Below are 11,428 nucleotides of genomic sequence, written 5' to 3' on the forward strand. Positions count from 1 at the left end.
CAGACCAGCTCTCAGACCTGCTTCTGATAAGCGCACAGTCACACACACACACACACACACACACACACTCAGTCTTGACTGGAGTGTGTGAATTGTCAGTGTGTTGTGGCCCTTCTTCAGACAATAACACTGCTCTAATCACGCTCTAACCCCTCAGCATACACATACACACAAACTCACTCTCATGTGTTGGAGATGCATGCAGCGACGCCTTCATGTCAGTGATCGAGGGGGCATCCCAGTGGAGGGGGTGTGTGTGTGTGTGTGTGTGTGTGGGGGGGGTTGATGTCGTTTATGCACATGTGTGTTTGATATCTAACCAATGGTGGTTCTGTGGTGTGCAGATTGAGGCTGATCTGGGCTACCCCGGTGGGAAGGCCCGCATCATCCACAAGGAGTCAGACATCATTACAGCCTTTGCCATCAATAAGGTACACTCCTCCCTGCCAGACCCCTGTCTGATCGGGGGGTTACTTCTGCGTCACTTACAGGTTACTTCTTCCAGAATATTAACATTCATGTGTGTTTAACTCCCCGGCGTTTCTCGGTTACCAGGCCAACCGTAACTGTCTGGTGATCGCCTCCACACATGACATCCAGGAGTTGGATGTGTCGGCCATCTTGGCCACACAGATCCTGACCTGGATTGACGACGAAGCAGAGAACGAGACCAAAGGGTGAGAGAGAGAGAGAGAGAGAGACACACACACACACACACACACACGCCCAAGCACTCGGCACTAAAGAGCAAATCTGATGAACACAAATGTTAGCCGAGCTGTTAACCCGCTCACACATTGATACACACCCCAGCGGACCCAGAATCCCCAGCACCTGAGGGTTGGTCAGTGAAGTGATGTTTTGTCTGTGAGTTTACTGTTGAGGGGGTTGTGTTCTGTGTGTGTGTGTGTGTGTGTGTCTCTAGTGGGGATGAGTTTCTGGTGGTCCATGCACGAGATGACTTTGCTACGCTACATGGCACTACCCCTTACACACACAGCAGCCCCGGGACGCCCATCAATCTGCCCTGGCTGGGCAGCATGCAGACTGGCCGAGGGGCCGCCGTGGTGAGAACACACACACACACACACACACACACATATACACACACACACACACATGCACACACACACTATGATAAATCTATTAAAATATTCATACAAATGCATACACTCTCACACACGTAGTATTATGTGCATATATGCACAAACCCTTACACATCCAATTATACACAGGCTTTAATTCCAGTATGCCCATATTTGCACACCTGCACTCATACACACACTTTCACAGACACACACTCACACAATCACTTCAAGAGGCACACAGGCTCTCATTAGAAGACATATATTAACATTTGTACAAACACTGAAGTGTCTCGTATGAAACTGGTATAACCACACGTGCTGCCTTGTTGGGTCCTGACTGGTGTCCAATTCTCCTCCAACTGCAGCTGATCAAGAGGAACATCAACAATGTGAGGAGGATGGCCTCCCACCCAACACTACCCTACTGTAAGAACCACGAGCACCCCCCCCCCCCCCCCCCCCCCCACCTCAAATGGACATCTCCCAAAAGAGTATCAGAGCTGCAGTCTTTCTTCCCCCACATTTCTCTCATGGATTTGATTGTCTAACATGTCTGCTGTGCTAACTTTACTTCCTGACTGTTCCACAATAGAATTACAGCTGATCATAAGTAGTGTAAAAGGAAAACCAGTATGTCTGTGAATGAACTGGTATTTCATTGAAGTAACAGCACCTAGATCCACAGAATTATACCCATCATCAATGTAGTATTTAGGTTATTGGTCTTAAGGAATTGTGTGTGTGTGTGTCTGTGTGTGTCTGTGTGTGTGTGTGTGCTAGACCTCACTGGGGCTCAGGACGGCAGTGTGAGAATGTTTGAGTGGGGTCACTCCCAACAGATCACCTGCTTCAGGAGCCCCGGCAATTCCAGAGTGACGCGAATACGCTTCAACTACCAGGGAAACAAGGTAATACACACACATACACACACACACACACACACACACACACACACACACACACACACACACACACACACACTCCAAAGCCAAGATAGTAGAACACAGCTGGCGAACACCATGACAAACATAACAGCCAACTCACCTGTCCACATACATACATGAGTGCTCCTCATCTATCAGAGCATGGAACCTTCTGGAAGTCTAACAGCTGTGTGTTCTCTGTGTGTTGTGTTTTTGTAGTTTGGCATTGTGGATGCAGACGGAGCGTTGAGCCTGTGGCAGACCAACACAACAGGAAACACACACAAACCTTTTCTGGTTAGTCACATAATACACACACACACACACACACACACACACACACACACACACACACACACACACACACACACAGTTCATCATGTTTTGGATGTTGACCTCATTTGCATAGTTAGCTGCTATGTTACTTGTGTGTGTGTGTGTGTGTGTGTGTGTGTGTGTGTGTGTGTGTGTGTGTGTGTGTGTGTGTGTGTGTGTAGACTTTGCAGTGCCATAACAAGACCGCTCATGACTTTGTGTTTGTGGGCTCGTCCTCACTCATCGCCACAGCAGGGCTCTCCACAGACAACAGGTACTCCACACACACACACACACACACACAGACACACTTTTGGTCCTCACGCGGTCCTACACAGATTTCATCAAATAGCTGGGAAATCGTCCTATTTCTGTTTACCACCCAAGAAAGCTGACCAGAAACATTGGAGATATGAGATATGAGATTGTGCTGTGCTGTGCTGTGCTGTGCTGATGTGTGTTCTCCCCCATAGGAACGTGTGTTTGTGGGACACGCTGGTGACACCAGCAAACAGTTTGGTCCATGGTGAGTCCTATACCTACACACACACACACACTACACAAACCCTGTTCAAACACACACACACACACACAGACACTACACAAACCCTGTTCAAACACACACACACACACACACACACACACACACACACACAGACACTACACAAACCCTGTTCAAACACACACTACACAAACCCTGTTCAAACATAGACATACACACTACACAAACCCTGTTCATGAAGGTTATTCAAACTGTTTTGAATACTTGTACTTAACCTTTGTAATCACATGGTCTCACTGTTTTCTTGAATATTTTCTTTTTTCTATCTCTCCTCTCCTCTCCTCTCCTCTCCTCTCCTGTGGTCCAGCCTTCAGCTGCCATGAGACTGGGGCGACGGTGCTGGCCATCTCCCCTAAGCAGCAGCTGCTGTTGGCTGGCGGCCGGCGGGGCTGGATCAGCGTGCTGGACCTCACCCAGAGGCTGCAGCGCCAGAGCTTCCAGGCCCACGACTCCCCCGTCAAGGCCCTGGCCGTGGAGCCCGCGGAGGCCTGCTTCATCAGCGGCTCCGCCGAGGGCAACATCAAGGTGGGTCAGAGGTCACACACAGGTCAATAGTGAGGAAATGGGTCACTTCAGAGTGATTAAGAAGGTGGGAATGGGATTTTAGCCCCTACCAAATTTATAAATAATAATTTGTCTAGGGCGGGTCAGATCAGGTTTAGGTGTATGTAAAGGTCTGTAAAACACGGAAATGAGAGACTTCAAAATGTAAGTTTGCTGAGTGCAGTGACTGAAGAATTGGTACTCCTGTGTATAGTTTGGGATTGTTCAAGTATGTAAGTATGTAGTAATTGTTCAGTCACTGCACTCAGCAAAGTTATATTTTCAGTGTATGTGAACATTGTAGTATGTAGTAAGTAAGTACCGTAAATCCTCAAATAAAGACCGGGATTCAATTAAGAGGCCGGGCTTCAGATAGTAGCCGGGGGCGTGGTCAATACGGACAAATAAAGGCCGGGCCCCGACTACAAGCCGGGGGTCCCAACACAGAACAACGACATGCAATGAGAACAGTAAGGAACATTGTTAAGGAATATCGTTGAGCGCTAGTGCATCACATAGAGGAAAGTATGCGCCCGCCGCACGGCATTATGGGGCGACTATGCCGGCACGTTACAATATTTTACTGTAGCCTACCAGAATCAGTCCATCAGCACAAAGCAGACATCACAATTTAATTGAATGCATTTCATAAATACATGTTCTCCTCATGTTGGCTATTTTCATGGCTGTTTGCAATAAAAAAAGAAATATTTCAGCCTACAAGGCGAATTTGTTATTATACAGTTACTTGCCTAAACGATAGAAGACATTCCTCCAAAATACCTCTTTTTAATGATTTTGTTGCCGTTTCTGATTTCCGCTAAGAAAAACATGTTCTTCAGGCTAATAGAACTTTAAGGTTCCAGGTGTTGCGTAGCAACCCATTACTTGCTGACTTCAAGTTACAATGACTTTCCGCTACGTTAAATGACCGGACTTCTTGCGGAATGATATGAAAGACGTGAATTAGAATTGCCAATGACAGCGGTCATTAACTTTTCGCAGTGGTGAATATCAAGAAATGACAGACCTGCTAACGTTGGGCTGCCCCATTCAAATCAACTGAACTTTTTTGAACATTCTGAAGAGCCGTAAGAAATAAAGGCCTGCCCCTAATACAAGCCTGCCCCAAATACAGGCCGGTGCGCTGTGCAGCCTAAATAAATAAAAGCCCCGGCCACTATTTGAGGATTTACGGTATGTAATAAGTCGTCCTCCCACACTTGTTCTTTTTTTAACAGCATGTTTCTTTCCCAGGTGTGGAGTTTGCTGACTCAGACCCTCCTCCACAGCTTCCCCAACGAGCACGCGCGCCAGTCTCTGTTCCGCAACCTGGGCACGGGCGTCATGCAGATCGAGGCAGCGCCGGCCCACCAGGTGTTCTCCTGCGGTGCAGACGGCACCATGAAGCTGCGGGTCCTCCCCGACCGCCTCAGTGTGCAGGCCAGCCGGGCCAGGAACAACGTCAAGTTCATCATCTAGACGTGGATCAGGAACAACGTCAAGTTCATCATCTAGACGTGAATCAGACCAAGAACAACGTCAAGTTCATCATCTAGACGTGAATCAGGCCAGGAACAACGTCAAGTTCATCATCTAGACGTGGACCAGGAACAACGTCAAGTTCATCATCTAGACGTGGACCAGGAACAACGTCAAGTTCATCATCTAGACGTGAATCAGACCAGGAACAACGTCAAGTTCATCATCGAGACGTGAATCAGGCCAGGAACAACGTCAAGTTCATCATCTAGACGTGGACCAGGAACAACGTCAAGTTCATCATCTAGACGTGAATCAGGCCAAGAACAACGTCAAGTTCATCATCTAGACGTGGATCAGGAACAACGTCAAGTTCATCATCTAGACGTGAATCAGGCCAAGAACAACGCCAAGTTCATCATCTAGACATGGATCAGGAACAACGTCAAGTTCATCATCTAGACGTGGATCAGACCAAGAACAACGTCAAGTTCATCATCTAGACGTGAATCAGACCAAGAACAACGTCAAGTTCATCATCTAGACGTGGATGGTTCCAGATTCCTTGGGGAATGGAGATCACCTGGAGTCGGCTGCTCGGCTTCTTCTGAACTGCTCTTATCTTAAAGGTTCATTGGCCTCATATGGAACCTTCTGCAGTTGATAATGATCTGGACCAAATCCAACATGAGGGCCGTAACTGCACCCATACGGGGGCACGGGGGCATACACAAGGCTGACTGAGCCAAACCGCTTGGAAAATGTCACGCTTATTCTGTAAGCAGTGCATTGTGGGAAGAGGAATCTCTCAAGTTCTCCCACCATGCAGATCCAGTGTAAAAAGTTAGGACAAGTATCGTATCATGGCAACAGGCTATTAAAGCACAAGATCTGAGAATGCAATGATTCAGCTACCTGTATAAGAGCCTTAAGTCATCTGCAATATAAGCTGTCTAGTGGTGTATTGTGAGTGTAGCATAGAATTGAACTGATAAGTGTCCTTATAACCTACGTATGTTACTAGATTAGTCGGATCACATGGTACGGACTGGAGCAGCTCGTCTCCGTTGGCCTGGTAAGTCTTGTGTATGCGGTGAGCAGATATCAGGCGCACCAGACCACACTCTACTGAACAGCATCTTCAACAGTCATGTGAAAAAAGCTCAAAACAAAAAACAAAGCACTTTCTCGTTGTGGATAGTAATTACCTTTTAGACAAAGTAGCACTTGCACAGTTTATCTTGTATGGTCATGAGAACGGAAATCAGTGATGTGAAAACCCCTATGTTCTCTTAAGATTTATTCCTGCATAACTATCAACTTCTCTAGCTTTATTAGGTGGCTAACTCCTATACCAGATGTGTGTGTTTTTCTTCTTTTTTTAAAAAAACAAAAAATCTGTTTAGTAATATAATTGGATCTGCATTTTTCCTGCTGCCAAAAATGTAACTTAAATAAGCATCGTCATTGCCTTGAGAGTTGGGATGTTTGGAGGCTGACGTGGGGCGGGCTTAAAGCCCTTCTGTGTTTATAATGTAGCTGAAGCTGGCTGAAGGACTGAAACGGGCTCAGAAACCTTTTGCTTATGATGTGAACTCAGACTGCTTAAGAGCGCCAATCAGTAAACTGCTACTAGAGAAAACTGTACATTTGCGCCCCATTTGGAGGGAAATAAATGATTTAATTTTATGATAATTATGATTAATATGGTAATTATGATTTATTTATGTAAATATAGAAATAGGTAAGAACATGCTATGATTGAAGAGCTAATAACGAATCACAGCCTGTGCGTTACAGAAAACTTTTTTTGTTGAAAATGAGTCATATTTATTACAATATGCCTTACAAGTTGTTTAAGGACTGGCATGCTTTTTGATTTTAGAAGTATTCAAGATTTTTTTTTTCTCCAGTTTTATTACATAAATGACATCAACCCTTCCCCCCAGCTTCCAAGCAGGATCTAGACAGTTAATCATAACGATATTCGAATGGCTCTGTGACATTTACTGAAGTTCTTCATGTGATGGAGAGTGGGACTGCTGTGAGATTGGATTGTGCTTCCTGTCGCTGTCTCTGTTGCCATGGTGAGCACAACACTACATGACCTGGAGAACGGAGCCACAGCCCTCATGGACATAACAGGAAGTGACTCCCTCCCCACATGTAGCCTCTCGTGCTTCTCCCCCCCCCCCCTTCAATCTTACAAATGTGAATATACTCAGATAAATCTAATTTTATAAGTATAAAGATGATTGTAAATCTGTCTGTATAATATACATAAAATGTAAAGATATAATAAAATCAACTTGATTCAACATTAAGGAGACTGGCTGTGGTATTGTACTGATAGGCTTTAATTGGTCGCTCATACTACGTACTGTACATATTACATACAGGTGGTGTCTGCGGCAGGTGTTTTCCTTTGTGGGCCCCGGACATCACCTCCATGAACCAACGCCACCATCAGATATCGATGGTGTATAGATGTATGTATATATATATATAATGACCGTTTGCTTGGCCAGTCTAGTTAAGCATCAAACAGCTGTTTATATCTGAAGCTGTGGGTTTGTCTATAAAAACTGAGCACAAGACCTTTTCCCTGCTGGAGAGGCAGTGGATGGAGCCACTGCGATTGGTCTGTTGACAGGTATGCAACTAGAGTTGTTGACGGTGGGGACAAAGACCAGAACAGGACATAGTGTTCTCATCCTCTCATCCTAAACAGCGAAAGTCTGGCAGCAATAAAGATGGCTGTTTTGTAAGACTTAAAGTCTACATGATCAGTTGGCCCAAAGGGGCGGCGAACACTGAACAGAAGTCCCAGCAGAGCATCAATAATTTTGAGACTGATCCAACAGGCTCCCTTGTGGAAAGGCTCCCTGGAAGGAGAAAACACAGGATAAGAGCCTGCCTGTGTCCGTGTGCCTATACAGCAATCACTGCTGACTGACTGCCACAGACCTTAAAAGAAAAAAAAAAAGTCCCTATCTACCAACTCCAAAGAAGAGAACAGCACAAGATTGAAGCACCCGTCAGCAATCTCCTGGCAGTCCAGCGCTGTTCAGACACATTCCACCTGAAGCCGTATAAGCCCAGTGTGGATTGGGCCTTTGCACTCTCAACGGTTGACATATCATTCTGCAGCACAATGACTTAAGCTATCTGCTTATGAAAGCTTCCTCCCTGGCCATTGTTGAACAATAACAATCAGAAACTGTCCTTCTGAGGAAACTCTAAAAGCTGTCTAAGATGAGAGTCGGGAGGGAAAGCACAACAGAATATTTGCCCTTGGTTGAACTAATCTATTTACATAAAGGGTACCTAAGGACACATCCCAGACATTAGAAAAAGCAAACGTTACCCCATATTGAGGACCAAGCATGAGTCTTGATGAACAAGGGGTAATTGTTCTACTTGGAACATGAGTGGATTACTGGTCCCTAACCTAGAACTGGATGATCGAATGTGAACATGGACGCACATTTGACATCAATGAAACCTAGATCTTTAACATTTATTACACAAAATAACCCTTGCCGACAATGGGACCTGGTGGCTGAACAAAAAGTTGAACACTCAAATGAACACAAGTAGAAAGGAGAAAACCTTTATTAGTTTGATTCATTCTTTAGCCGTGTGTACAGTAAGCTTGCGAGAAACAGCTTGCATCAGAGGCGCTCTTCAACTCCCTGCCCTCTGTTACGTCATTACAATCTCATAACAATCTGGTCCGTGACTGAGGAGGCCAGTTTGGTTCTGTTCTTATTCAAGTGGATGAGCCAACATTCGTACAGCAGCCTACTTCAGAAGGGGTAGCACGGTGTTCAGTCCACTACTACCTCTGATGAAAGCAGAAACAATACTGAAGAAACCTGCTCCCACACACTTTCAGTTTCGCTCACTCACCACGGCATCTTTCCACGCAATCATTTAAAAATATATATTTATTACAAAATGTTTCCGGAAAGAGTGAAACATAATACTGAGAATGACTTACAACTAATGAAGACGGCAACAAGGCACTGAATCACTACATTGAGTTCAAAGTGTCAACCTGTCCTTACACCTGAATCGGTTAAATGGATGCAGAACACTGATTTTAGTATTTTAGTCTTCAATTCTTCACTTTCATTTTATGGAGCTACATTAATTAAACTGAGGCAAGTGAGGGTACCAAACAATGATGCCATGGCAATCAGAGGCTGCGGTCAGGGCTGATGTAGTTTCCTCTCAGACAGATCAGATTGGACGCTGAATACAAATTCAGACAAGTCAACTCTGTTCTGTAGAGATGTTGTAGTGATGACTACTGCCGTCACACACCTTTTCACTCACTCATTAATATAAATGAATACCCTTTCTGATGGCCTCAAACAGGCTCTGCTGAATCATGCTCTATGTCCGTGTGATTTGATTCTCAGAAACCTCATTGCATTCAGTGATTCCATTCTATGGTAGCTGGGGTTAGCCTGCGCTCCCGACCCCCTGGAGAGTCGTGGGACAGCAGGACGGGGGGTGGGGTGGAGAGGTCACAGAGCTCCTCACAGCTTGGCGTGATCCTTCAGCAAGATGTCTAGTTTTTGGCTCAGCATGATATTCCCCCGCATCTTCAGTTTGCCATCGAAAAAAGCCTGCGGAAGAGAGGATGATCAGGAGAGAGGAGATGAAGGAGGAGAGAGAGAGAGAAGGCAAACAGCTCCTGTCTGGGCTCAGGCGGCGTGGCTGACAACCTGACTGATTGCTCCACTTTGGGAGGCTGACAAGTTCTCCGTTTTACAGCTCATTTCTAATGAGCTCAACATGCTCACAGAGGCAGGAGGTGTCGCACTTTAGTCTGTCAGATATCAGAAGAGATTCCATTCACTTGAAGGAATTTCAGAGGCAGAATGATGTGAGCTCTGTAGTGTGTGTATGTCTCAGAGAGTGTAAGTGTGTGACATCCATTATGCATCCTGCATTCATTTTCAGAGATTTAAGTCCCAATTCACCACACAACTCCACATGTGGTAGTAGCCCAGGCCCAACCCATTCGTGTCACGGTAGAGATGGTACCTTCTGGGGGTTGATCTTGCCCTGCACCACCTCCATGAAGTCCTGGTCGGACACGGTGAAGGTGACATCAGCTTTGCCACTGTAGGGGCCCTTGAGGAGGGAACCGGGCCCTGTCTTCAGGTCGATGGCTGGGAGACACACACAGAGGGGAGGGGGAGGGGTGACCGGAGGTTAGCTTTCATAGAAATGCTTTTGATTAGTGTCTACATGTGAAACGCATGTTCTACTCATGTTATACTCATGTTCTACTCATGTTCTTAGCATGTTCTACTCATGTTCTACTCATGGTCTACTCATGTTCTTAGCATGTTCTACTCATGTTCTACTCATGGTCTACGCATGTTCTACTCATGTTCTACTCATGGTCTACGCATGTTCTAGTATTCTATGATGATAATGTGGCTCAGGTCATATGTACAAGACAGGAGCTTCTTTGTTGCCACCAGAGACACCCATATCCTTGACCTGTGTTGTCCCTTAACCAAATCAGTTTTTTTACCATCTTAACTTAGCTAAACTTAGAGGCCTTATGTCAAAACATGATTTAGAAAAACTCATTCATGCCTTTATCTCCAGCAGGGTTGACTACTGCAATGCTTTTTTAACTGGTCTTCCTAAAAAGACCATCAAACAGCTTCAGTTCGTACAAAATGCAGCTGCTAGAGTTCTTATTATACATTTTACACACTCTATTCTTTATTTTATTTTTTTATGTATTATGTACTTTCTTTTGATTATGTTTTTATTCTATTTGATGTACTTGTATGTCCTTTATTTTCTTTTAATTCTCTTTTGTCTTTCTATTCTTTGACAGTCCCTTTTGCTTGTATTTATGTGAGGGTATAAGATGGGGGTAAGGGTCGTGGTGCTGGTGTGCATTCACTCACTTCATGGTGTACACATTACCCCTTCCTCACATAGCTTGTTAATGCCCTTCACTGTATGCAGATTCCTTGGCCTCTTCTTAGTTTGTGCATGTGTGTGAATGTGTGTGTGTGTGTGTGAATGTGTGTGGACTCACCCCATTGTGAAGCGATCTGTCCATCCTTGGTAATCTCCCAAAAGAACACTGCATTGACCTTCTTTACCAGGTCTGCTCCCATGGTTTCAAGGCGACGCCCAATTTCAGCAAACACCAGATCACTCTGAAGATCCACTGCCTGCAATAACATCACAACAGCATTACAATAACACTGAGGCAACACTGCAATAACATTACAACAGCATTACAATAACACTAATGCAACACTGCAATAACATTACAATAACACTGATGCAACACTGCAACAACATTACAACAGCATTACAATAACACTGATGCAACACTGCAAACATCACAACATCATTACAATAACACTGATGCAACACTGCAATAACATCACAACAACTGACACCCATCCATCTCCAAGACTAACTCAGTCTCGCATTCCTCTGTCTAGAAACATTCAAAACTACTC

At 45.0% G+C, this 11,428-nt stretch overlaps 2 protein-coding genes across 9 annotated transcripts in view; one reads left to right on the plus strand and one right to left on the minus strand.

Annotated features, from left to right (window-relative positions):
- The window catches only part of dmxl1 (Dmx-like 1), a 46,233-nt gene extending 38,996 nt beyond the window's left edge, over nucleotides 1–7,237 (plus strand). For 7 of the 8 annotated variants that reach the window (XM_031570097.2, XM_031570091.2, XM_031570096.2 and 4 more), the window contains 10 exons: nucleotides 345–431; nucleotides 556–677; nucleotides 926–1,067; nucleotides 1,454–1,514; nucleotides 1,869–1,996; nucleotides 2,231–2,308; nucleotides 2,509–2,600; nucleotides 2,800–2,852; nucleotides 3,196–3,413; nucleotides 4,689–7,237. In XM_031570097.2, the coding sequence (XP_031425957.1) occupies nucleotides 345–431; nucleotides 556–677; nucleotides 926–1,067; nucleotides 1,454–1,514; nucleotides 1,869–1,996; nucleotides 2,231–2,308; nucleotides 2,509–2,600; nucleotides 2,800–2,852; nucleotides 3,196–3,413; nucleotides 4,689–4,913 (1,206 nt within the window). In that variant the 3' untranslated portion in view covers nucleotides 4,914–7,237. The remainder of the gene's footprint in view (nucleotides 1–344; nucleotides 432–555; nucleotides 678–925; nucleotides 1,068–1,453; nucleotides 1,515–1,868; nucleotides 1,997–2,230; nucleotides 2,309–2,508; nucleotides 2,601–2,799; nucleotides 2,853–3,195; nucleotides 3,414–4,688) is intronic. The other variant, XM_031570092.2, reaches the window with a different exon arrangement.
- A 1,273-nt stretch (nucleotides 7,238–8,510) lies between these two features.
- Nucleotides 8,511–11,428, minus strand: part of hsd17b4 (hydroxysteroid (17-beta) dehydrogenase 4) — a 24,647-nt gene continuing 21,729 nt past the window's right edge. The window contains exons 22-24 of the mRNA XM_031570100.2: nucleotides 10,993–11,131; nucleotides 9,972–10,099; nucleotides 8,511–9,550 (exon numbers count right to left, since the gene is read on the minus strand). Of these exons, the coding sequence (XP_031425960.1) occupies nucleotides 9,461–9,550; nucleotides 9,972–10,099; nucleotides 10,993–11,131 (357 nt within the window). The 3' untranslated portion in view covers nucleotides 8,511–9,460. The remainder of the gene's footprint in view (nucleotides 9,551–9,971; nucleotides 10,100–10,992; nucleotides 11,132–11,428) is intronic.

Source organism: Clupea harengus, chromosome 7, assembly GCF_900700415.2.
Source record: "Clupea harengus chromosome 7, Ch_v2.0.2, whole genome shotgun sequence".
NCBI lineage: Eukaryota > Metazoa > Chordata > Actinopteri > Clupeiformes > Clupeidae > Clupea > Clupea harengus.